The sequence below is a fragment of the Choloepus didactylus genome, chromosome 25 (genome assembly GCF_015220235.1).
Source record: "Choloepus didactylus isolate mChoDid1 chromosome 25, mChoDid1.pri, whole genome shotgun sequence".
In the NCBI taxonomy this organism is placed as follows: Eukaryota; Metazoa; Chordata; class Mammalia; order Pilosa; family Megalonychidae; genus Choloepus; species Choloepus didactylus.
This window is the reverse complement of record NC_051331.1, coordinates 3,446,062-3,472,591: the sequence shown is the minus strand read 5'-3', so window position 1 is coordinate 3,472,591 and position 26,530 is coordinate 3,446,062. Positions and strand designations below refer to the sequence as shown.

The 26,530-nt window shown below is 63.3% G+C and overlaps 1 protein-coding gene across 1 annotated transcript; it reads right to left on the bottom strand.

The window, feature by feature from the left end:
* Window positions 1-738: 738 nt before the first annotated feature.
* Window positions 739-24,533, bottom strand: WIZ (WIZ zinc finger). Its single transcript, XM_037818356.1, is given in 14 exon segments — window positions 739-1,883; window positions 2,649-2,844; window positions 3,082-3,501; window positions 3,683-4,210; window positions 5,286-5,837; window positions 6,392-6,772; window positions 7,719-8,222; window positions 9,084-9,254; window positions 13,240-13,563; window positions 14,629-16,225; window positions 16,227-16,794; window positions 18,335-18,407; window positions 23,065-23,328; window positions 24,083-24,533. Coding segments are annotated over 13 exon segments (5,679 nt in total). The 5' UTR covers window positions 23,270-23,328; window positions 24,083-24,533; the 3' UTR covers window positions 739-1,723.
* Between the last annotated feature and the right edge of the window lie 1,997 nt (window positions 24,534-26,530).

Below are 26,530 nucleotides of genomic sequence, written 5' to 3'. Positions count from 1 at the left end.
GCCCCACAGGGGCATAAAAGACAAGTATGTGGTCCTAGACCACCCTTGGGGGCACACCATGGCGGCCTCGTAACCCCCTGCCCACCCCCTGCAGGCAGATGTGTGAGAAGGGGGCTGGGAGAGCAGGGCTGGGGGTGCAGGAAGCCCCTGCAGTCCACACCCTGTGAGCTCATTCCCAACTTCCCAGCCCTTGGCTGTTGAAGGAAAACGATGAACTGAAAAACCACATGCAATAAACAAGAAGGAGCAGCCAACAATTATCTCTTCAAATCTCAGAAATATTCAATAAACATGGGCAGAAAATAAATAACCATGGCAAAGGAAACAGCGGCTCCCCTTCTCTTGGGTGTTACTCAGGGCTCCATGGAAGGCACGTGTACTGAAGGCACCCCCCCCTCCCCCAGCACCCCCAGTAGCTGTGTGCTTCTCCCTCTCCTGGCAGCCCCCCAACACCCTCACAGACAGCCGCTGTCCTCAGAAGGCCCTTCTAGCTTCAAGCACCTCTCTCAATCCTGGCTTCCCTCCCAGACCAGCTTTCCAGAGCCGTGCTTCCTCTCCTCCGATCACCCAAGTCGCTTCTCCAGCCCTCCGGCCGGCCAGAGCCCCCCCACAACCCCTGGCATGAAGGGCCAACAGCTGGGGCTGGGCAAAGGAGGCTGGATCCCAGCCCCGGACGCCGGCCAGCACCAGCCAGCCTGCCCACTCTGCGGAAAAACGCACGCTGGCTGCCTGCCCCGGTGTGTTTCCAGAAGAGAAATTTAATCTAATTTACATACTTCTAGGTACATCAATAACCAAAACATGGCCACTGAAAAAAGTTAAAAGGTCAATCGCCTCCTGTTTTTTTGTTTGTTTTGCTTTTTTTTAACCTGGCCCAGGATTGCAAAATAAAAAGATCGACGTTCCTTATTCTCTACACAAAACGAGTTTTTAAAAAAGTGAGAGAACTAGGGAGCTATACATAGAAAGCAACAGTGAAAAGGGGGGCAGGGAGGGGTTCAGGGGTGGGGGGAAGACTCCCACCCCCCAGGGCCCCGGAGCCCCCGAGGCTCTGGGGGGCCGTGACCTGGCAGGGGGCAGCTGTGAGCTCTGAGGGTTTCCCGACGGGGAAGGCCCCTCCGGAGGGGGCGGCCAGCGAGGATTTCCGTGGCATCGTGGGCTCAGTGGGGGGCTCCTGGGCCCCGGGGGACCCAGCAGAGGGAGCGTGGCTTCCCCTGAGCAAGCACCGTGGCATGACGTGGTTGCGTGACTCGGGGACTGTGGGTTGGGGGGCTGGGGCAGACCCCAGGTCTCACGAGGTGCGTGTGTGTGCGCGTGCACGAGAGGACACTCGTGGGGGCAAGAAGGAACCAGAATAGGGGTCTTTGGGGTCTCTGCGGATGGCCGCGGAGAGCAGACAAGGCCTTGCCTGGCTGCTGGACGGCAGGCAGGGCGGGGGAGCCCTGTCCTGCCCTGGGGCCGGATCTGCTGGACCCCGAGCCCCAGCTGCTGTCCCTGGTGGGCTAGAGGAAGACGCCCTGCGGCCCCACATCCTCTGGCTGGGGAAGGGCGGCTGGCTGGCTCCCAGCACCCCATCTGTAGTGTACCCGGCCCCTGAGGGGCACCGGTGTGAGGTTTTGGCTTGCTCCTTTGGAAACGGAAGAGAGAGGAGGAGAGGAGGAGGACTTGGAGGCAGAGGGAGAGGGGCAGAGGGGGCACAGGAGGGGTCCGGAATGCTTCTGTGTTAGGGTGCCTCTGCTGCCGGTGTCTGTGGCTGTGGGGCCTGAAGCTCCTCGGGTGGGGGATCCGCTTTGGAGAAATTCATGTCCAGGATGTGCCGCTGTAAGTGCCGTACCCACTCCTCCTGGATGGAGAGGGGGCCCTGGAATTCCACCTCACAGAACCTACATGAGGGAACAGAGAGGGGGGCGGCCACTGCCGTGAGGAGGGGCGGCCGCGTGGCCTGACCAGCGCCCCCACGCCTTGGCTCACCTGCCACCACTCAGTGTGGACAGAGCAAGGAAGGGGGACGGCCCTGGAGTGATGGTCTCCAGGAGACCCAAGTCTCTGTGTGGAATCCAAGAAGATGGGGGCAGATCCAGCCCAGCGGGCTCCAGGACAAAAGAGGGGCAGGAGCGGGGAAGACGGGGACACTGGCCCAGAACCCCCACCCTGCCCTCACGGCTCCGAGCAAGGCCTTGGCACAGGGGCCGAAGCCCAAGCTCTGAGGCTCTGGAGACCCGGGTTCGAATCCCCCATCCTGACTTGGGCGTGTCACCCTGTGTCAGGGCCCCACTGTCCTCGTTTTTGACATACAGACTGTCACATGGGCTCTGGTAAAAATTAACCAGGAGATGTGGCACGCAGTAAACGTCAAACTCCTTCAGTCCTCATGCGGATCTGTTAGGTGGGCCTGCTGTTAACCCCATTTGATAGACAGGGAAATTGAGGCACGGAGCCAGTAGGCTAGTGTCACAGGCAGGACTGGAACCCAAGCCTCATGGCTTCGAAGCTCACGATGCACCAAGGCACTGCTGACTGTGAGGAGCCCGTGGCCCAGACCGGCCATATCCTACAGCTCAGGACACCTCCGAACCCCCACCCACCTGCCCCTTCAGAGGCACGTCCCCACCCAGGGGTCTCCCGCTTCCCCCACCGGGCCCACGTACCTGCACTTGAGGGTGTAGATGTTGCCAACGAACTTGACGAGTGATGTCTGGGGGGGCCGGGGCACCAGGGAGGGAACTGGCCGGACGCGGGGTGGGGGCTGCCGCACCTCCTCCAGCTTCTGCTGCAGGTCATGGGCCTCCTCATCCCCCCGGGCTGCAGGGACGTCGGGGGGCCGGGCTTGTCGGCGCTCAAATTCTAGGGAGGGGATTGGTCGGGCCGTGAGCCAGAGGGTGGGACACTGGCCGGACACAGTGGGCACGGGTAACGGGGCGACTGGTGACGGCACCAGGCCTGGACCTCGGGGCAATGGAGGGGAGTGGACAGGGTGCAGGGGCGAGCGGTCAGGCCGCTGAGTGAGCGTGCAGAGGGATCAGCATGCCACAGGTGACCAAGGGCACCCCTTCCCTCTGCTCCCCTCACCACCGCACTCACTGTTGATATTCTGCCGCTGGTGCTCCTCGGCCTTCACTGTGCCCGGTGGGCTGGCTGCCAGGGGCCGCTCGCCACCGTCGGCCGCCCGGCCAGCCTCGGGCCCCAGCTCACCCCCGGCACTGCGGCCCACCACGGCCAGGGCCCCGGGCACCAGCCCCAGGGATGGCCGCTTGTCCGTGTCGCGGCCATGGCCCGCACTGCGGAACTTCTTGGTGAAGGGGCGCCCGCCCTGGATGTAGCTGCGGTAGGCGCCCACCTTCTGGGGCCGGTGCTTGATCCACTCGCTCAGCGTCTCGATGGGTGAGCCATTGACGCACCACTCAGTCACGCCGAACTGCCGCAGGTGTGCCCGTGCGTGGCTGGCCAGGGCCTTGCGGTTCTCAAAGTAGAGGCCGCACAGCTCACAGCAGGCCTCGGTGGCTGCGGGCGGAGTGGGCACCGCTGAGCCGGGAGAAGCCGGAAGCCCTGCCCTGGGCCTGGGGCTGACGGCCCCCCCGCCACGGCCTCGCCCCAGCCCTGCGTGGGGTCGGGTGCCAGTGCAGCGCCCAGCCCAGGGGGGTCCAGCGCATGCCCTCCCAGGACCCTGCCGCCCACCGCTTACAGGAGTGGGAGGCCTTCTCATGGAGGGTCTTTGCCTTGAAGGGCAGTTCAGTCTGGATGTAGGTCTTGGCCTTGACCTCTGCCGGCAGGAGGCGGTCCTCCTGCAGGGGCCGCTTGGCTGCCACCGAGCCCAGGTAACCCGTGGCTGAGGGCTTGGCTCCGGCGATGGGTGTCAAGCTGAGCTCCCGGGGAATCTGGCCAGGCCCAGCTCCCAGCTTGCTGGGCCGGCCAGCCAGAGGCACCAGCGGCAGGGGGGCTTGCACGGACCCAGGAGCCGCGGTGGGGGACCCGTCCTCGGCCAAGGCAGGGGCCAGGTCTCCGGCCGGGGGCTCCTTCTTGATGAGGCACGGCTTGGTCTTCTTCTTGAGGATCTCCCGCAGCGTGTCGATGGGCGAGCCGTTGACAGACCACTCGGTTACGCCCATCTGCCGCAGGTGGGAGCGCGCGTGGCTCGACAGGCCCTTGCGGTTCTCAAAGAACTCACCGCAGAACTCGCAGCGGATGTCACGCGCTGGCTCGGCCCGGGACGCTGCAGAGGGTCCAGGGGGTGGGAGGAGGAGAAGGAGGAGGTGGCTGTGGGCAGGAAGCCTCTGAGCCCGGGGCCCGCGAGAGAGCCAGCTGCCTGGATGCCCCCCTGTGCAGGCACCCCCAGGCCTGCACGGCCCGCTTTGTCATCTGTGCCTCCACAGCCCTGGTTCATAGGGGGCCCTTCCGCTCGTCCTGGTCACTGCAAATTCTAGCTGCCTCCCTGGGACCCCAGGAAGTGTGACAGAGGGAGAGCAGACCTGGCTCCAGGTGCCTTGCTGCCGACCCCTGTGGGAAGCCGGGCAAACCACCTTCCCTCTCTAAGCCTGTTTCCACTTATGTTAAACGGAGACGAAAACCCCCACCGCGCAGCATCACCAGGAGGGTTGAAAGTGAGCGGAGCCCCGAGGGCACAGCAACAACAGGCATGGAACACTCGTGTGGTGTCACTTCCAAGGCCATGTCTCGGAGCATTCTCACCCCCTCAGCACACAGTCGGAACTCGGTAAATCCGAGGGAAGGCGAGCGATGATCGCTTTACAACCATGGCCTGCACAGACTGGGCTGTGCTAAATGCCTTATCCTGTTTAACCGTCCAGAAAACCAGGAAGAGCTGGGACCATGCTCACCTCCTTCTCCCAAACAACTTAACTAGCTCAAGGTCACGCCCTGCTAGATGGTGGAGGGGACGGGAACAGACTTGCGCCCCACTGCATGTTTCAAGAGCTTAATTATCAGGAAAACCATTTTGGACACCCACGTCCATTCCCTCCAAGCCCTGCCCAAGGCAGACATCACTAATTGATCCCACAAGCTTCTCTCTCTGGCCGGCAGGCTCTACCAACCGAATGAAGATGGCACAGGGCGATGATCTCTCAGCCATTGCTGCGTGACCAACTCTGCCTCCACGGATAAACAGGAGGATCGGGAGGCAGCCCCAGCCAGGGTCTGAGTGGCAGGAACTCCTAGCCAAGCCCTCATGCCCTGGATCTGTGTGGGTCCCCGTTCAATTCCAGTTCTGGGAGGCGGAGAGGAGGCTCCTCCAACTGCTCTCCCTGCCCTGCCAGGGTCACACTTACACAGGTTCAGGGGCGTCATGTCTTCCCGTGGGGCCGCCCAGGGACCCTCAGAGGGGTGTGGCTCCCCGTGCAAGGCCCCGGGCAGCAGCTCCCGCTTGATCTCCACCCGCATGTGTTCAGGCTTCAGCTTCCGGGGCAGGGAGGACGTGGCCAGGCCCGGGAACATTTTCCGTGCCGTGGGAGGAGGAGAGGTGGTGGGTGAGTGGCCCAGGGGGCTGCCTGGTGGCGGCGGCAATTTCTTGGCCAGGGGCGAGATGTGAAGGTCGGTAGGGCTGCGGGCTTCCAGGGAGCTGCCAGGCCCCCCGCCGCCCACCATCTTGGCCACGGCTTTCGGGCTTGGCCCAGGCAGGGTCGGGGGTCCGCCAGGCCGGGACTGGGTCCGTCTCTTCAGGATCTCCCGCAGCGTGTCGATGGGCGAGCCGTTGACATACCACTCGGTCACACCCATCTGCCGCAGGTGGGAGCGCGCGTGGCTGGACAGGCCCTTGCGGTTCTCGAAGAACTCGCCGCAGAACTCGCAGCGGATGTCGCGCGTCGGCTCAGAGCTCGAGGCTGCAGCGGGAGGAGAAAGGGGCCGTCAGTGTCACCGGCAGGGCATCTGGGGGCAGCGGGAGTCCTGGCCAGCCGGGCGTGGGCAGCAGCGTGCCCGTGTCGGGGAGGGGGTGGCAGTGGAGGGCAGGTGCAAGGCGGGGAGCCAAGGAGCGGGGTGGGGGCCAGCCACCCAGCGGGGGTGAGGGGAGGCCCCCCGAGAGCGCATGGGCCCTCGGACCAGGCAGAGGCGGGCGGAACCAAGTCACCACGGCTCTGCGGGTGCCAGCAAGGACGGGGCAGGAGGGCAGGAAGCAGCCATCGCGGCCCCACGTGTCATCCGCACCAAAAGGCAGGGCCCCCTGTGGCCTTCAGTCTCGGGGAGGGTCCCGGTCGTGGAGGCCAGGGGCCGAGAGGGCAGGCCTGGCAGCTGACCACCAACGAGACCTCGGGGCAGAACCAGTCCACTGCCAAGGGCCCCTGTCTACTCCCTGCCCCAGCGGGGAAGGGGCCGCGACCCCCCCGGGAGGGGCTCCAGGGCCCGTGGGGAGGAGGGGGCGGCTGAAGCGAGAACCTACAGAGGTTGAGAGGAGACGGCTCCACATCAGAGGCCCAGAAAATGCCGGCGGCCGAGAGGTCCTGCTTCCCCCAGGGGCTGGCCGGACCCGCGGCCTTCAGCTTGGCCTTCTTGGCCGGCGGTGGGGAGGGGAGCAAGGAGAGGGCCCCGCAGGTGGGAGGAGGCCGCGCCAGCTGGGCCAGGGCGCCGCGCCCGGGCGGGAGGCGGACGTCCCTCCTGATGAGCCCGTGCAGCACGTCTATGGGGGATCCCTTGGCGTCCGGGTCGCTGACGCCCAGGTGGCGCAGGTGGGCACGGGCGTGGCTGGACAGGCCCTTGCGGGTCTCAAACCAGGCACCGCACAGCTGGCAGTCCAGCTCTCTGCCCCCGTCACTATCTAAAGCTGCGGAGACAAAACACAGGGGCGTTCACGGCCGCCCACCCTCGGGCCGGCCCTGGGGGGCGGAGATGGGAGGGCCCGTGAGACTTTTGGCCACGCAGGCACTTCGGGGTCTGGGGTTCGTGCCGCCGGCTGACTTTTAAGAGGCTTTGAGAAGCGGGAGGCCCTGTTCCCTGCATATCCCTCTGGCATCAAGGTGAGCGATGGGGAGCTTGAGGATTTGGGGTGGAGAGGACATGGGCAAATTCTAGAGGCAAAACCCGAGGCTGCCAGGCCCTTCTGCCCTGGGACCCCAGCTGAGGGAGTCACATGGGGCAGGTGGCAAGGGCAAAGCCAGGGCCCCGCCTGGCTGCTGAGCATCACATGGCCAAGGGCACCCCTGCCTGGGGCCCTGCAGACTGGGCAGAAGCAGCCTCAATGGAGCATAAGGCACAGATTCAAATGCCCCACTGGCACTCCCAGATTCTAACGCCCGCAAACAGGTGGGAAGGCCTGGCATCCTCAGGGATGCCCACATTTAACCCTGCTCTCTGCATAAGGGGGCTTTCTGCCCAGACCCTGCTCACTGCGCCCACAGGCAGCCCAGGAGTTCAGCTCCAGCTCACAGAACAAGGCGGCAAGGGGGTTGGTGATGAGGCAGAGGGCTGGGGAGGCAGGGCCACCCGGGGGCCCTCCTGTTGGCTGGACCACCTGGCCACGCTCACTGCCCAGGGAAGGCTGAGGGCTGCCCCGAGGTGGCAAGGATGGAGAGGGACAGTGGGAGATGGACGATGACACGCAGCATGGCCCGACAGGAGCCTCCACTGCCTCAACAGACGCTCTGACAGGGGACTCCCAGGTCGCCGAGCTGTCATCCCTGCTGCCCCCACCCCCGGCCCTGCCACCCAATTTGAGGGCCTTGCCCCTCCCGGTGCCGGGACCTCCCTTGGCTCCTGGGACCCACACTCACTGAGGTTCAGGGGCCCCTCGTCCTCAGACTGGGGCCACTGTGCCTTTGGGGAAGCCGGCCGGGGGCTCAGGGACAGCTGGGGGCTCTTGTCCTCGGGATTCTTGGGGGTGGGGGAGCCCGCGAGGGCCAGCGGTGCCTTCTTGAGGAGCGGGGAGCTGGGTGGGTGGGCCAGGCCCTTGGCCGAGAAGCCAGGGGGCGACTTGATGGCCTTGTTCACAGAGGGAGCGTCCAGGGGCTTGGCCAGGGCGAGCAGGCCAGGCCGGGGGGCCCCGGCGACCACCTCCTTTGGAGAGTTGGACTTCTTGGCCAGGCCCGGGGGCAGCCCGAGGGGCGCGTCGGGCAGGCCCTGCTGCTTGACGAGCTCATAGAGGAGGTCGATGGGGGCGCCGCTGCTCTCCGACTCAGCCACCCCCAGCTGCCGCAGGTGGGAGCGCGCGTGGCTCGACAGCCCCTTGCGCGTCTCGAAGCAGGCGCCACAGACCTCGCAGGTTGTCAGGCTCTGGGCTGAAGGGCGAGATGAGCAGGCCATGAGGCTGCCAGGGCCCCAGCACCCACCTCTCCGCTCCCCGGCCCCCACCCCCTGGCCTGGACCCCCTCCAGGTGGGTGTTTGCTTCAGTCAAGCCCTACCCCCTGCCCCGATCCTGACAATGACCCTAACAAGGCAGGAACTGGCCTGTCCCATTTGCAAACAGGGAAACCGAGTCTCAGAGAGGGAGAGAGCTGTGCCCACAGACACTCAGCAAGAAGCAGTGCCATCCCACATCCAGGCCGGGAGCTCCTTTCAGACATGCAGCTGGGTGGCCTGGCCACAGTTTTCACTCAAACCCTGATCCGCCAGCCACACCCCTCGCTGAGCTGCGTCCTAACCACCCTCTGCAGTTCAATTCTGGCCCCAGTGCTGGGTAGGAGGCCGCAGCCACGGCCTGTGGCCCCTGCACCTCTTCTGTCTGCTCCCCCACACCCCAGTCCCCAGCTCTGATGACCCCACGGCCGAGGACCAGGTTTGTCTTGCTCATCCTCTACCCTGGGGACCTGGCACAGTACCGATCGCTACTCAGCAGCGACTAAAGGACCAGCAGAGGCACACATCAGGGTCTCCTGAAAGGTCCCACAGTGAACAAGGGGCAGAGGCGACAGCTGAACCAGGGATGACTGCAAGCTCTGGGCCATCATGCCCCACTGCGTCTGTGGTGTCCCACCCTGGCCATGCTCAGGGCCATGCACCCCCACCGGCTGCAGAAACGCAGGGAAGCCGTGCTGTCCCCTGAGGCACTGAAGGCTCCATACCTGCCAGAGAGCTGCCCCGGGAGTAGGGCCGGCATGGCCAGCACCCCCACCCTGCCCTGCCCTCTGTGGCCACTCACCCTTGAGGTCTGGCAGCTCCTGCTTGCTGCCATGAGAAACCTCGGCAGCCACTTTGCTGCTCAGCCGACAGGCCACCTGCTCCAGGGGCCCGGGGACAGGCAGGCTCTTCTTGAGGAGTGGGGGGGAACCCAGGTCCACGGCCACCATTGTGTTCTCTTCAGGACCCAGGCCTGTGGGGTCGGGGAGACAGGCTCAGCCCCGGGAAGCCTCGGGCTGTCCACCCCCAGGGCCAGCCTGGATCCCAGGAGGACTGGGTGGGGGAGAGGGACTTTTCCACATCCTTGACTCGTACTCTCACTCTGGGAGGCGCCTCGCCCCCGATGGAAGCTGGGTCTCCACTTGCATCCCCCGGCGCCTGTGTGGGGCAGGGACATGGGGCTGCCCACCGACAGCAGAGGCCAGGAACAGCTTCCCCCCACCAAAACATCGACGGGTCAGGAGAAACGGTGCTAGTCTGAATCAAGACTACCCTCCCAGGGAGCCTCAGGGAAAACATCTCTCCAGGCAGAACTTAGTAGAGAAGGCATCTGTCAGTCTTGGGGTTAGGGGGATGGTCAGAAGGAGAGGGCGACAAGGTAAGACCAAGGTCAGAGACCAAAGAAGAAACAGAGCAGCAGGGAGGCCAGGCCCGGGGCGGGGGGGTGCTCCAAGGGAATTTCCACTCCACAAGGCAGCTGGGGGCCATCTCTGCAGAGTGGGTGGGGAGTCTGGGTTGATCTTCTGGCCAGCTGAGCCCTAAGTGGGGGTTTGGTGAGAACAGAGAGCCTGGACCAGCAGGCATGTGGCTGGGGACAGGAAGCGCAGGAATCACAGCACTCTGTGGGAAGTTTTAGAGCATCTGTCAGGCCATAAAGCTTCCTGGGGTGAGGTGTGTGAGCGCAGGGAGAGTCAAGGGTGAGTTTTTGCGTTCTAATTTTTCAGAGAAAGGGGTCTGGGAAGCCTGTTGAGCCCCAGAATGAGAGTTCCGAGAACAGAGTGCTCTGAGCAGAAAGAGACTGTGCTCAGAAGGGGCGGCAGAGACGTCCAGTGGGAATACACGGGGCACGGGGGGCAGGCGGGTCAGCTGCTCAGTTTGAGTCGCACAGGAGCAAGAGAAGAGGCGCCCGGGGGTGGGGGGACATCGCGACCCGGGACTCCGGGGACTCTGTCAAAGTCTGGGGTGGGCGCGTCTGTCAGCCGGGGCCCTGTCAGGGCCCAGGAGGCCGGGGGTGAGTTTCCGCGGCCAGGGGAGGCCGGGCGGGGGGCGCTCTCGGGGCTCCGAGGAGGGCCAGGGGTGTCTGTCAGCCGGGCCGAGGGTCCCGCGGAGGGGCGGCGGGGAGTGTTTCCGCGGCCGGGGAGCCCGCGAGCGGCGGCAGGAGGCCCGGGGCCCGCGCGCCCGGCGGGCCTGGGCAAGGGTTCCGGTGACTGGCGGCGGCGGCGGAGACGGCGGCGACGGGGCATGCACTCTGCCCTCCCCGCTCCCTCCCCGGAGCGGCTCTTACCCGGCGTGGGCGCGGGCCCGGGTCCCGGCTCGGCCTTGGGCCCGTCCCGCGGCGGTGGCGGTGGCGGTGGCGGCGGCGGCGGCGGCGGCGGCGGGGGTGGGGGCAGCGGCGGCGGCGCGGGGGGCCGCGGCGGGGCCCGGGCTCGGGGGGCCGGGCGGGGGCGCCCCCGCGGGCGCGCGCTCCCGGGCGCCCCCCGCGCGCGGCCCCGCCGCCGCCTTGCTCTCGGCTTTTGTCACTCGGCACTGGGCGGTGGAGGCGGCCATCTTGGCTCCGGCGCACGCGGGGCGGCCGCCCCAGGCGGGAGCAGCCGAGCGCCGAGCACCGCTGCCGCCGAGTCCGCGCCGCCCCGCCCTTCGGGACGCGCCCAGGGCGGCCGGCCGAGCGCCGAGCGCCGCGAGCGGGCGGTGTAGCCCCGCAGGCCCGCTCGCGCCCCGGCTCTTGGGTGCAACCTTGCCGCGCCCAGAACGGCCTCCAGCCGCTGCCTCGGCCCGGGCCTCGCCCTCCCCGCCTGCATCCCTCCGGCTGGGATGGGAATCTTCCCGCCACACGCATCCCCCCAGCAGCATCCGGCTTCCAGGAGCCCCGACCGGCCGGGCCCCGGCTCCACGCCCTTTCCTGAAAGTCTCTCCCTCTGCATCGGGGATTCTGGAAGACACCTGAGCCCTAGCCACGAGGCATCCCCTCCATCATCATCCTGGTATCCAGCTGTCCCCCGACGGCGCCGTCCCCCAGTCCTTACAGGCCGGCACGTTTCAAACATTCCCCGCCCCCCACAGCCAACACCACAGGCAGCTCCCAGCTGTTCCTTGACAGCTGGGTGGGGCCAGAACCTGACCTAAGCCCCGCCCCCAACCGGGCCCACCTTGGGAGAGAGGGAGCCGCCCACAGCTTATCGGGTTAGGGACAGCCGGTGCAGGGTCGGTACCCAGACCGGGTCCCTAATCTCCCTCATCCTCCCTGGAGGCAGCGCTTCCAGGAGCTTCCTAATCCTCTTTCCACCCCCTTTCCCAGGCGTTCACGGAAAAGAGCAGGCATACCCCTCCTTCCCAAGGAAAAGCCCAGGACAGAGCCAAACTGGCCTCCTCCCATCTGTAGACCGACCCCTCACCCCCATGGCTCCACCGGCTCCCGCACAATAACTGAGGTCTCCCGCTGGAAACAGGCTTAGCCAGAGCTGAACCGTGCTGCCAGGCACACTATCCCACTCCCCCAGGTGCCCGGTCCGGGATGAGATCCTGACATGCAGGTCTCTGCGGGGTGACAGAGAAAGATGGGGGCAGGGCTTGAACCTACCAATGGCTTCCCGGGGCCCTGCGCCTTCTCCGAGACACTGCCAACCTGGCCAGGTATGTGAGCTGAATACCCACGGGGCAGCCTTTGGCGGGGATGAGAAGCCCGCGGCTGCGTCCCCACGCTGCTTCTCCCAGGGGTGTGACCTCAGCCAGCCACTCCCCTCTCTGTGCTCTAGTCTCCTCCTTGTCCACGACCCTCCCCTTTGCAGATTCTCTTCAGAGTTAAGGCGGCTTGCGGATGGGTCCAGCCGAGCCCAGAGAACAGATCTAGGAAGAACCCTGGTAGCCCCAGGTGGGAGAAGCAGAGGGGGAAGCCCCAGCCCCCAGCAACCCCTGGATGATCCCCCCTGTTCCAGCACTTTCTCCACACCCCGCAGCCCACCTACTCCTCACAGCCAAGCTCTCTGCCTTTAGGTTCAGTAAAAGCTCCTGCAAAGTCAGGCTTGGCAAGGCTGGATCCTTCACCCTTTCCAACCTTCAGCAGATATCCCTGCCAGATTTCCCAAGCCATCCTTCTCTGGGGAGACCCCCAAAGAGGGTGCCTCAAACCCTGCTGCCGAGCGGCCCTGGCAAAGCAGCTGAGCCAGTTTGCTCATCCGTAAAATGGGAACCCAACACTCCTCACCACCACAGAATTGTTTGGAGGCATAAGATTCTCTAGATTGAAATCTCAGCACGCAGCAAGTGCTCGAACAATCGGAGGGGTTATCAGTGCTGCCAAGAGAAAGTCGGCACGGCAGGAAACCTAGAATCTAGATTCGAGATCTGCGCTGTCCCATAGGGTCGCCGCTAACCTTGAACCAGCCCTATTTCAGCCACTTGGCAGCCTGATGTGCCTAGCGGCGGCTGTCTCAGACAGCACAGATAGAGACCACTTCCGTCACCCGGAAAGTTCCACCGAATGTTGCTGCTCTGGATAGAAGATTTCATTAAGAACCAGGCTTCTGGAGCCCCATCGCCTGGATTCAAATTCTGGAGCCACTACTTATAGCTGTGTGGCCTTGGGCAAAATAATTAAGCTCTCTCTGCTTGTTTCCTCATTTGTAAAATGGGGACAATAATAATTCCCGCCTTGTGAGGATGTGGATGGGTTCATGGTCCTAACGTGCTTAGAATGGTGTCTGCTATAGCGTCAGGAAGAGGAGGGAGAATTTTGATCATGAAAGGGACCCGGCCCAGCCCCTGAACAAAACAGATATGAGCCTTAGATGGCAGAGCCGTTGGAAGGACAGTTGTCAGAAGGCTTTGTAAAGTGTCTCATGTCCATCCGGGAAAGCAGAGTGACTGCTCTCCCCAACTCCCCCCACCACCACCCCCAGCCCAGGCCTCCCTCCACCACCCAACCAGCCCCCACCCCTCCTCCCAGCATCCCCTGCTCTCACCATCTCCGTAGGCTGGCCCAGGGTCCTCAGCCCAAGTGGGAGGGAAGGGCACTGTAAGAGCTAAGCGGGGCCGGCGGGAGGCGAGGAAGCTGCCAGGAGCCCCCCCGGGCTCAAGGCCCAGGGGGCTGGGGGGCCGCTCGGCAGCCGAGGTGGCTAGCAGCTCCTGCAGGATATTGATGGGCGAGATGGTGAGCTCCCAGTTGGTGATGCCAAAGTCCCGCAGGTGGGCCCGGGCGTGGCTGGAGAGGCCGGCCCGTGTGTCGAAGCCCGCCCCGCAGAAATCACAGCGCATCAAGCTGAAGGTGCCCGGGTCGAAGTTGGCCACTGCAGGAGAGAGGACGTAGGCTACCTGGAGGAGGCGTCTCTCCAGCTCCCACCCCGTTCCTGGGGCCTCTCACCCCAGACAGCCTTCCTTCCCTCTTCACCATTCACGCTCCTGCCTGCAGCTCTCAGCTTGTGGGTCATGCCTCCTCCAGGAAGCCTTCCCTGACTTCCCGACCTTGTCTCCCCCCGCCCCGCCCCCACCAAATCTCACAGCATCAGGGACCACTCCCTTAGAAACGCTTCCCTAGTTGTGAATTTGCAATCACTTAGGTGATGAAGAGATGAAATGTTTTCTCCTGTCTACAGCTCATGTCTAATTTTGCTCGCTGGGGTGACCCCAGTGCTATAAATGATTAAATAGATGTTGGATGAATGGACATGACACCGCTCTCTGGGAGCCTCCTTGGAACCCCCCAAGGCTATGTCAGGGACCTTCTTGCAGCTTCCTTGGCCCCCTGTCCTTCCCCCACTGCCAATGTGACCCTTCCTCTGTCACGCTGCCCAGTTTCATGGTCATCCACCCCCCAGCCCCACTATCCACACATATGCACACTCACATCCCACAGCAGCATCTCCCCAAACGAGCTCCGTGCCTACTAGCCTCAGAACCACCCCCGGAACTTGTATTGGAGACAGACCTCCGGAATCAGAATCCTGGTGCCTGGGAATCTGCGTATCTCACAGGCAGCCACACCAGCCCGGAGGGTTCTGAAGCCAGCCAGAGCTCCTACCTGTCCTGGACTAAGGCCTCGAACCCCTGGAGCACAGGGATCACTTTGTGCTCACATTTCGTCCCCAAGTGCCCAGAACAGAAGGGACCCTGCTCAATCGATACGCGTCGAGTGAAGGAATAAAGGAAAACTCCCTGCCCGGACCTGTCTCCCCTCTGCCCGCACGCCTTTCTCCAGCTGCTGGACTGACCGCCGATGTGGTGGCCTGTGGGGTCTTTCAGGAGGGGAGACCCTGGCTCCACCCTGCCCGGTGGTCTGCTCGGGTGTCCCGCCGGGGGTCTCCCGGGCCGTGGAGGGAGGCGGTGGGTGCCGGAATGAAGCCCCCCGCCCCTACCTTTCTTCTTCTTCTTCTGGAAGGAGAACCTACGCTCGATGGCCTTCACCTCCTCGGCAGAGATGAAGTGGCGCACGTTGTAGCTGACGCCCACGCGGTTCAGGTGGCCCCGGACGTGGTTGGCCAGGCCGATGCCATTGTGGAAGCGATCGGGGCAGTAGGGGCACTTACGCTCCTCGTGCTTCAGCGCTGCCGGGTCCCCGTCCAGCAGCGTGCCCAGCCCCAGGGACCCACTCAGCGGTCCGTCCAGCAGCAGGAAGTCCAGGGGGTGGGCGCCTGCCAGCCCCAGCTCCTCGGGCTGCAGCCTTGGGGGTGCCCGGGCCGCCGCCAGGACCTGTGGCCCCAGCCTTGCCACCATGACAATGGGCACCATCTGGCGGAGCTGTTGCCACTGGGCACATGAGGCCTCAGCTGCCCTCAGGGCTTCACGGAAGGTCCGCTTGAGCTCCAGGGCCGGCTCGGGGATGGGGGTGGTGGCGGCCGGGGATGGAAAGAGCCCGTTCTCCAGGGAGAAGTCCATTTCGGAGGTCAGCAGCAGATCCTCAGCCGCTCCGCTCCAAGGGTGCCTGGCGTCCGCCAGGGGGGCTGGGAGCTCGCAGCCTGTGGCGCCCTCCAGCTCGTGCAGGTGGATGGAGCTCGTATTTCTACCAGGCAGCAAGGAGTAAGGGGCGGACGCTAATGGTGAAGGGAAAGCTGGCTTTCCCAGAGGCCTCTGGGTTGCACCGTACGGAAGCAACTTTGCCAGTGGGAGATCCCGCACGCCCAGCTGCTGGCAGGCTGGGCTGAAGGCCAGGCTGGCGTCGAATCCGACGGGGCTCTCCCGCCACATGGGGGCTGCCAGCGGCTCAGCTTTGCCAAAGTAGTCCACGGCCACGTCGGGGAAGTGGGCATTCATGTCATGGCTCGTGCCTGGTTGGCCTGCAGGGTCCTCTTCGAATGCCTCGCCGTCGTCCCAGTGGGGACGGGCATGCAAAAACCTCATGTGCTCCTGGAGCAGCCTCTCACTGGGCGCAGGGAACCCGCAGAAGATGCAGGCGCTGAGCCCTGCTGCGGATCTGAAGGGCTGGTAGGCGAGGATGGCTTCAGGGCCCGGGCTGCCGGCGGCTGTGCTGCCACCGCCACCCCCAAAGGGCTCCCTGGCTGCCTGGCTCCGCCGCGTGCGCACGTGCAGCTTGGCGTGCTGTGTGAAGATCTTGGACGAGTTGGTGCCGAAGACACACTGGGAACACTGCAGCTGTGCCTCCCGGCCCTCGTCACCTGGGGCCTGCTTCAGCTTCTGGATCTCCTCGATGATCTTCTCCCGAGAGGCCTGGTGCAGCTGCCGGTGCCGCTCGAGGGCGCCGGGGTCGGCAAAGGCCCAGCCGCACTCACCGCAGGCCAGTGGGGTCAGGTCGGCGGGGGGCTCCTGGCTGGGGGCCCGGCTGTGCTGGCTCATGTGTTCTAGAAGGTGCTCCTTCTGCCTGAAGTAGATGCTGCACTCGATGCACGGGAACACGGCCGGCTCCTCGTCTTCGTCCTCGTCCTCGTGCAGGCTGACTCCCGCCTCAGTCACCTCCTCCAGCAGCTCACACAGGTAGGCGCCGGGCCGCACGGGGGGGCAGCAGCGGCTGCAGCCGCTCCACTGACGCCTCTGAGTTCACCGTCCACGTCTGTGTGGCCACTGCCGTGGCCGACCCAGGCAGGCCCCACTCAGATGGCTGGGCCAGCATCTCGGGGTCTTCCGGGTCCTCTTGGGTGCCTGCCAGCGCCGCCACGTCCGTCGTCTTGGGGATGTCTTCCATTGGCAAGAGAACCCTCCTATAGGAGGCGAGGGGCGGTGGCTGGGGCGGCAGGTCCAGGGGCAGCCCGGGGTCCTGGCGGGGGGTCTGCTCATCCACATCTTGGAGCCAGTTGAACCTGGAGTGGCCTCGGGGGCCCTTCTCTGTGAGCTTGGTTTCGCCCTGGTGGTGCAAGAACCTTGTAGAAGCCTCGAGCTCGGCGTGGGGTTTCACAGTTCTCACAATGACCGAGTCCTCGAACATCCGCTCTGAGGGGAGGCCCTCCCCAGCCTCCTGGACCAGGGCAGGCTCCCAGGGCCCCCTGCCATCATGGGGGCCGGGGAAGTGGCCCAGGAGATGGGGTGGTGGGGAACCTGGCCGGAGGTCCAGGCCGCCTCCATCCCAGCAGCTGCAAGGAAGTGCCAATGGGGACAGGTTAGCCGGGGGCCTCGGTTTCCCTTCCTTGGGGAGGAAGGGTCCTCTCAGGCAGTCTGAGGCAGGCCCCGGGGGACCCCAGCCCAAGAGTAGCTCCGAGGAGCTGGGCTGTGTGAATATGGGGAGGGGGAGGGGAGTAGCAGGTTATGGAGCCTTTCAGAATCTTTGGTCAAAAGTTTGGTACAACTCTTGGGATGTACCTCTCCACTTAGGCCAGCGCCATTGCATCTTGTTGGGGGTAGAGGGGGTCAGGGAGAGAAGGTAGGAGACCACACTGGGGACCATGTGGGGCTGGGGCTGCCTCCAAGAAGTTTCCAGACTTCAAGAGTCTGGTGGTCCAGTCAACTCTCATTTCTCCCCCAGGAGGGTCAAAGCCTCTGACTTGGGCTCTGAGCTGCTCTGCCTTGGTTGTCCCCAAATTGGGGTGACTGCATTTTACTCCCCCTACCTCCACCCCAACTCTCCAGCAAATCTGCTTGGTATTAAAAGTCTGAGGGGGCATGCCCTTTCCTCACGGCTCCCATCCTGGAGGTTGGAAGGGCACAGTCAGGAGAGGGGGAGGTCCCTACCCAGCCGCTGGCCCCAGGGACCCTGAGCTCCTCCGTGCAACCAGGTACCCTCTCTGGGCCTCAGTTTTCCAACCCTAAAAATGGGGAAAATAAGAGCTGGGAACCTCCACGTCCTTATGCAACGTTTAGGTCACTTTCTCAGACCTGGCAATTCAGAGAAAACCTAATGCACGGCCCTGTCACCAAGCAGGGTCCTGCTCCTTGCAGACAGGGGAACACAGCTCCATGCCGTGGGGTAAGCGTGGCCTGGCCGTGCTTGGGGAGCACCGACTGACCAGTGTGGGGTCTTAGGATGGTGCTGCACGAGAGCCATCTCCTCTCCGTTTCAAGAACCCACCTCCAGAAGCACAGATGTGTCACACCCATGAAGCAGGTTGGAGACACGGGCTCTGCCAAGGGGGCTCGCCTCCCTAAGCCCCCGCTGTGAAACATGTGCTGAGGACCCGGGCCAGTGCCGGCACATGGCAACACTCGCTGGCGGATCGCTATCACTGACCCTGACATGATTGTTATTAAAAATTAGCGCCTGCCGAGCCATTTGATACATGGGAGCTGCCATCGGCTTTCCTGTCTGTTCTTGTTTTTTTTTCCACTAGCAGCAATCGTGAGCTGATCTTACAGACTCTGTTTAAAAATGAGGAAACTGAGGCTCAGAGAGGCCCTACTGGGAGAGACCAGACTCCAGGGGTGCAACCTCCAGGCTCTTAGCCCTCCAGATGGGCCCTGGCCATGGCAGGGATAATGAGAGAGAGTTGACTGTCTGTGTTCACCCCGGAACCCCATCATCCCCATCCCGGGGCCCAGGGGCTTGCCTGCCGGGAGTCACCTCCTCCTGCCTGGCCTCTTGATTCCCTCCTCTTCCCTTCTCGGCCTCGGGGCTTCTCTCGGGCCTGGGCACGGCCCCCTGGCCTCACGGCCCTCCCTGAGTTCAGGGCCAGCACTCACCAGCTGCTGATCCGATGGGTGGCGGAGGTGGTGTGGGGGAGGGCTTCGCGGAGGCCGGGATGGGACTGCCCGCCTGCAACAGAGAGGGAGACCCTGAGGGGCTGGGGTCCCCCTGGCTGGGACCCTCCACACCCCAGCTCCGGGAACCCCACCTGGCTGGCTCCTGGCTCGTCTCCCCAAGAGGCCTTTGGCCTCTGCTTTCCTTTCTCTTTGGAAGAGAACTCTTAGCTCTCCTGGGGGACCCCAGGGGCTTGCTACCTTCCGACCCGCCTCTCTTTCCCCCAGTTCAGCAGCCAGGGTGGTTTTTTAAAGTCACACCCTGTCCCAACCCTGGCAGAAACACACCTGGCTTCTCATTACACCTACAGTAAAATGTGGGCTTCCCACTTGCCACTTACAAGGGCTTTCTCCAAGCTCACCTCCATCTGCTTGCCCCTCACTCACTCTGCCCGAGCTACACGGCTCAACTCCACCCAGCTCCTTCCTGCCACAGGACATTTGCACTCGCTGCTGCCCTCTTTCCTTGAATTGCTGGCCCAAAGGTCACGTCTGCACACAGGGCCCTAGACTGAGGCCCCCACGATTCTCTCTCACACTGCCTGGTTCACTTGTTTCTTAGCACTCTCTGAAATGGTTCTCTCATGTGCATGGCTGATGTCTCTCTCCCTGGATAGAAGGGACACCCCATCACAGCAGGGGTCCTTTCTCCTGTTTCGCCCCAGCACTCAGTCACCGGCACAAGTGGGTACTTATCTAACCCTTGCCAGGTGATGGCGGAGGAGCCCATGCAGCCTGAGCTGCCTTCTGGGGCCCCCTTCGGGGCTTAAGCCCTGGAATCGAATCCCCTTCTGGGACATACCCCGTCCCCCCCTCCGCCCCCCGCACACAGATAGAGCCAACTCTCCATTATCTGCCTGTGGCGCCCACGCCTGGGGTGACCGCAGGAATCCCGGCCTCTGCCCGCTGTGGACAAGCGTGCCAATCGGGGACCGAGCCAACTGCCCGTGCCAAGGCTGACACACGCCTGCGGGGGCCGGGCGGGGGGCAGGAGGCGGGGAGAGACTTGTGCCCCGAGCAGAGCCTGACAGATGCAACTGCTGAATGGTCCTCAATTTGAGGACAGTCCAGAAAGAGGGCTAAGGCTGCAGCTACTCTTTTTGTTTTGTTTTGTTTTGTTTTATAACCGATCCCCCACCATCCAATTTGCCCCAGAAATGGAGAGCTGACGGTCAGGAGCCAAGGAATAAAAGGGGGTCAGCGGTCAGAAAGGGGAGGTCACTGCTTGTGGGTCTCCCTGTCGAGCCTGTGACAAACGCTGTGATGGCTGAGTGGGGCCCTGGAAAGTGAGATTGGTGGGAGTTGGGGGCGGAGGACAAGGATTTGCATTGGCCGGAGTAGCTTCTGGACCTGAGCACTCACTCCTGACATTTTGGGGGGCTGTCCTGGGCACTGAACATGTCAGTAGTATAACCCCCCCACCATCACCACCACCAAGCTGTGACGATGAAAATGTCTCCAGGCATCGCCAAGTGTCCCCCGGAGAGCAAAACTGTCCTTGGTTGAGAACCTCTGGACTAGACTAACCAGGGTCAGACCGGGCCAGGCCAGGGGTGGTGCTTGGGTGCAGGGGGCCGGGTTTGGGGTGGGAGGATGGGATGCCGGAGAGGATGGAGGGGAGGGTCGGGAGGGCCTGGGCAAGGCAGGGGGATCACAGAGTGGGTGGCTGGCTCGTGGGCAGCCGGAGATGCAGGTCTGAAACTCTGGGACCCCAAGCTGCCGAGATTCCGGGCGCCCCAGATTTGAGGATCCTGCCATTGCTGGAGTCTGAAGAATTCCAGGGGGCCGGGTTGGCCTCTTTGTTTGAGCGGTTCCAGCGAGGCTCCTATTTTTAGTGGTGGTGACTTTGGAGGAAGCAGGCCGTGTGGGTCCCTGTCTCTGAGACACCTCGGGGGGCGTGGAGGAGGATCCAGAAGTTCCGACGGGGCGACCGAGGAGGTGCAGGGTCCCTGCTGGCCTCTGCCATTCGGGGTCCCCCAGAGGATTTGAATATGAGAGAGGGAGGTCCGTGAGCAGCTTGAATGGCGAGCTGGCCATCTCTGTGGCATGGCCAAGCAGCTAGCCTTCGGAGCCAGTCAGCCAGGCTCAGGTCCAAGTAGTGGGCTGGAGAGCTTGCCTTTGCTCTCCAAGCCTCGGTTTCCCCCTTTGTAAGCCGGGAGCAGTCACCAACCCAACCCCATGATGCCGGGCGCTCACAGCGAATGCTCCATCCGGGGGCACAGAGGAAAGCAACGGTGCTTGGAGGGTCTGAGGCTAGGCCAGCACTGTCCCAGGTGGAAGCTGGATGCTACCCCAAGAGCCCCAGGCTTGCTCATTCCCCAGCCCAGAGTCCCATGGAGATGGATATAATGCATGGGTCACCCCCTGGGGTCCCCAGCTCCCCCCACAATGCCAGACACACAGCAGACCCTTCATGGATCCTTGTGGGCTATCTCAGCTCTGCTCCCTGCCCCCCCAAGCCCAAGGAGCCTTCGCTGCACACAGGAGGCTGACAGGGAGGCACAACAGGCTGTGGGGGGCTCCAGCCAACAGCCCCTGTAGAGGACAGAATGGATGGCGGATGGATGCATCCATGTACAGGCAGAGATGTTTGCAGGTTGCCACTCCAGGGGTGCCCTTGGGGGCTCCAGGAGCTGAGTGGGGACGAGGGAGAACCCAGGCTTTGGGAGGGAATGGCAGCCCCAGAGACTGCTCCTATTTATAGACATCACAAGACTCCCAGGGCAGGGGAAGGGGGGTCGAGACGGCCTGGAAGGCAGCGGGAGAGGGGTGGCGCCCATCCGCAGCCAGGCCGTGGCCCACTCCGAGCCAAGCCCCCTGCCCGCCCCATGCCCCTCATCTGTCAGGGGAAACGCCGGGGCCCCCATGCCACCTTACCCTCCTCCTTCCAGGCTGTAAAGAGTGAGGATGCACTGACATATCTTTTCCCCACTCCCTGGATCTGGGGAGTCTCCAGGTAGAGGAGAAACACCCGTTCCATCAGAACCAGACCCCAAGAGGCCCCCAAAGCCTGCTCCCTCAGGCCCCCCCAAAGCTGAGGGGTCCCTGCCCTGCCCTGGCTGGCTGGCCCTGTGACTGGGGACAAAGTCCTGCTTCTCTCAGGGGCCCCAGTTGAGACTGTGACTCAGTGATTTAGAGGAGGGGATCGTGAGGTCCCTTGCTTTCCAGGGTCTCACCTTGTCACCCCGCTGCCTGACACCTTCAAATGCCATGTGTTTCCACCAAGCCTTTATGCAGCAGGCTGTGTCCCCTGCCAACTGCCCTCCTTGTCTGGCTCACGGTCACTCATCCCACCCACCCCCTGCCCTTCCTCCGGGCCTCCCATATTCCCCCCATGCTGGGTCAGACGCCTCAGCGGGGCACCCTTGTGCTCCCCCCATCGTGGCCCCAATGTCTGTGTCACTATTTTCGTCTGCCCCGCCAGGCGGGGATGGGGTGGGCTTGGACACTGCTCTGCCTGGCCTGGAGAAGATGCTTCTGGGGATATCTGAGTGTCACCAAGTGGCACTAAGGGTGTCCCAGGCCTCGGATGCAGTGTGGTAGTTAAGGACCAGGGCTGCTGGCTGGGTAACCTGGGGCAATTTCCTTAACCCCTCAGGGCCTTGGCTCCCCCATCCCTAATGTGGAGATCACAGAGGCCACTCCACAAGAATTATAAGAGAACCCCGTGAAGTGCTTGGCGTGTGGGAAACCTCCGCTGCGAGAGTGTCCCAGGGACAGAGTGTCCTGGAGAAGGTGGAGTTGATCAAGGGACAAGTCTGCTTGTAGACCCCCGAAGCAGCAGCCTGCACTCCCCCGGCTAAATCTCCAGCCTCACCAGAACATGCCAGACTCCTGCCGACCACAGGGCCCTTGCACTCGCTGCTCTCTCCCTGCAAGCCCCTCACCCCTGTGCCCTTCCCATCATTCTTTCCAAGGTCCACTTACAGGCCACCCCCTCAGGGAGGCCTTCGTCAATCCCCCAGGCACAATCCCACGCTCTGTTTAATTCCCTCGTGCCCTCCACCTACTACCACTCTCATTTGTTCAGTTGCTCGCTGTTCCTCTCCCCTGCTAGAATGTCAGCCCCTTGGGGACAGGGACTTCAGCCTCTTTTGTTTTCACAGCTGTCTCCACTGCCTAGAAGAGAGCCTGGTACACAGTAGGTGCTCAGCATTTAATGACTGCATAATGAATCCTTAGGTGGGGATAGTCAGCAGGAGAGCCTCTTCTATTGGGGAAACTGAGGCTCAAAGGGGTAGCCAGCATCCCTGTCCAATCCCTGATGGCAGCACAGCTCGGGAGCATGGCTCATCTTCAAGAGCGTGCAGCAAGAGGGAGCTGGGATAGACTACTGGGAGTCGGGAGAATGCGGGGTGCTGAACTGAGCATCTGAACCTACTTGGTGTGTTCAGAGGACGGAGCCAGATAGACCAGGGTTCAAGTGCCAGCTCCTGTGATACACTGCGGGGACACTGGTCAGGTCACTGGGCACACATGGTCTCTGTGTTCACAACTGTAAAATGGGAAGCTATGCAATGTGCAAAGAAGCTATGCAATGTGCCATGCAATGTGCCATTTCCGATGCCCTGAATTGGAATCCCAAAGCAGCCCCTGCTGGGCTGGATGACGGGCCCTCTCTCAGCCTTGGGGACTGGGCCGGATGCTCCCTCAGGCGTAGTCCACCCTCTTACCGGAAAGGCCACCTCTGCCGTCCAGAATGTCTCGGGAGCCCTCCTTGGTGATGGGCAGGTAATGGGTGGACCGGAAGATGCCACCTTCCCCCTCGGCGGCCTCAGTCCCACCCTTGATGTCTTCCTTGGGCGCCGGACCGGGCAGTCTCTCTGGGCCACGGGGACGATCCGGGGCGGCCAGGCCCCCTGCCAGGGGACCCTCCATGGATGCTTCTTGCTTGCTTCCACTCAGCTGCCAGGCTGGCTCAGTGGGGCATTGTGGATCTGGGGACAGAGAAAGAGGAGCTTAGTAGAGGGGCTCTGCCTCAGTTTCCCCTCCCACGAAGCCCACTAAGGGCTGCTTAGTGCCTCAGTTTACCTCCCAGCCCAGATGAGCTAAATAAATGGCATAGAAGACCCATCCATGCACGCTGTGCTCAGCTCCGACACTGCCTCAGTTTACCCCATTTTTACACAGGCACACTCAGCCACCTCCTTTTCTTCCAGCATCAGCCCAATCACATCTTGAGGAGGCCTGCCTTCACTCGTGCACACGGCTGCACTTTGCTCGATGTACCCTCACTTCCATGCACTGGTGCCAGGACTCTGACCCCCCCACCAGAATCCCAGCCACTTCCACACTTACATTCTACACTCTTCCTTGAGTCCTCCCATCGTTGCCCCTTCACTTTTTTTGCACAATTCCCACCTCTGGTCACTCGGTCACTCTGCTTCCCACCTCCATTAGCTGGGACTTTTGCCACACTCTGACCCCTCCCCCCACACCACCTTAGGGGCCTCTGGCATTAACCCCTTCATCCCTACGGCCTCGAGTGACCCCAGCATTAACTCCTTCGCTTCTCCCCAACATCACCCTCATGCATACCCACCCTGAGGTTCCTCCAGCCACCCCCCCACCCCCCCCTCCAAAATCGCTCTCATCCCAGGGGCGAAAGGGAACCATGGGGCTCCGTGGTCCAGAAACGAGGACCCTGGGGAGGCTGGGAGGAAGGGGGCTGTGCTCTACACCTATAAATACCTTCAAGGTAACGGCGGAAAGTGAAGGGCAGGAATGAGGCGCCTTCCCCAGGGAGAGAGTGGGGAGGCCGGGCCCAGGCAACCGGGGCGGGGCCGGGTCTCCGGGCCTGGCTGCAGGCGCTGCCCTGGGGGCCTGGGGGCTCCCCGGGGGCCCGTCCGTGGGCTGGCAGTCGTGGCGGGGGTCCAGGCCCGGAGGAAGCACCTGCGAGTGCCCACCGGCCGGGCACTGCCCGCCGAGGACGGGCGGGACCGCAACTTCGGGACACTTTGGCAGCGCCGGGGAGGGGGCTCCCTCCCGGGCGCCCCCCGGGGGTCGCAGGGGTGGGGGCTGCGCCGCGCCGGCGCCCCCCTCGCGGGGCCAGGGTCCGGGGGAGGCGCCCTCCGCCCGTGCACCTCGGGGCGGGAGACCCCGCGGGACGCGCCGAGGTAGGGGGACACCTGCCCGGAGACCCCCGCTCCTCTCCCCAACCTGCGCGGCCCCGCCCCCGGCCAGGCCCCGCCCCTGCAGGCCCCGCCCCGCCCCCCGCCCCGGGGGGTCCCGCCCGGCCCGGCCCGGCCCGGGCCTCCCCCTCCCCGCGCCGCGCCGGCTCCGCCCCCGCCCGCGGGCGCCCCAGGCCGGGCCGGGCCTCACCGGGGAGGCGGCGGCGCCGACCGGGCGCCGGGGCTCGGGGCGCCGCTCCTCGGCGCGGCCGTCGCTGCCCGCTACCGCCGCCGCCGCTCCCGGTGCCGGTGCCGCGGCCTCCGCAGCCGCCGCCGCCTCCACCGCTCGGGGGACATTGTCCCTTTAAATCGCTCCCCCCGCCGCCCCGCCCCCCCGGCGCGCCGCCGTGACCTCAGCGCGACAGCCCCGCCGCGCCGCCATGATGGGGAGGTCCGGGGCGCCCCCCCTGCGCCGCCCCGGGGGGCGGGGGGAAAACAGCGGGCGCGCCGCCATGTTGGGAGTGGCCAGGCGGGTCACCCTTAAAGGGCCCGCGCGGCCTGGGAGACCAGGGAGCGGCCCTGTTACCATGACAACAGCCTGGTCCTCCGGCCCCCAGTGGTTCCCCGTCACCCCACTGGGTCTTCCAATGCTTGGCCCGCTTAGAGACCAGATGAGTGGGGGTGGGGTGGGTCATGGGTCATTCCCAGCCTCCAGTCTCCTGGCCCCAATCAGCTGCCTTCCATCAAGGTTCACTCCCATCTCTCCCCTTTTCCACGATGCACTTCAGCACCTCCATGCCTTATAGCAGCCTTAGGTCCCAGTGCTGAGGCCCCCTTCTCCACCCAGCCCCCAGGATCACAGCCTCCAGGTCGACCCCATCATGCACATATCATAAGCCTTGAGGCCTTCTCCCACTCACCTGTCCAACCACCTGCCCAGTTCCCCACCCATTCATCCACATGCTCCATCAGTCAACCACTCATCTACCCATCCAGTCAACTAATCACCCATCCATCCACATGCTCCATCAGTCAACCACTCATCTACCCATCCAGTCAACTAACCACCCATCTACCCCTCCAACTATCTATGCATCCATCCAAATACCCACTCAACATCCCATCCACCTTCCATCTACCTGCCCATCCATCCAGCAAACACCTATTTATCCATACAACCAAGCACCATGCCTATATCAACTCTTCCATGCCACCCTAACACCCAAACACCCAAAATTCCATCCATCCATCCATCCATCCATCCACCCACCCATCAACTGCATGTATTTGCCTGTCTCCTCCACTAGAGGGTAAACTCCATGGGGTCATATGTGGTTCATTACTGCTTCCCCTCTGCCCTGCTCAGAGTCTCAACAAATGTATGTAGAATATGCATAACCACTTACTCAGTGAATTCAAACACTTATTTCCTACTATGAGGAGGATCTTTTCTAGGCAGACATACCCATCTGTTCTAACTTAACCTATCCAACCACTCACCCACTAGGTCAAACGTCCAGGACATGCTAACCCATTTATCGACTATTGTCCTGTCCACCCTACTCTTCACCCATTCACCCACCCATCCACCCAGCCATGATTCAAATGCCACACTCATTTACTGATCCCTTCACCGCAGAGCTCAACCATATGCACACCTACCCACCCTCCCTTCATATGCTGCCCAGACACCTCACCTGGCAGACCCCATCTGCATTGAGGGAGCTCACAGTCCCTGCCAGCTTAGATTGTGGGGGCTGAAGAAGATTCTCCCATCCAGGGCCTGGGTGGGCAGCAGGTGTGGGGGCTTCCTTGAGAAGTGGGCATTTCCCAGAACAGTGACACATGCCTTTTGTGGAACACCTTTAACTACAGGTCCTCCACTATGGAGTGAAATTTAGACCCATTTCACAGATGAGGAAACTGAGGTTCTGAGAGAATGGAGGCCTAAAGAGCACACAGCTGGTGAGAATCTGCTTACATTGACCGCTCCATCCATGAGACCCCCAATTAGAGCAGAATCTGGGAG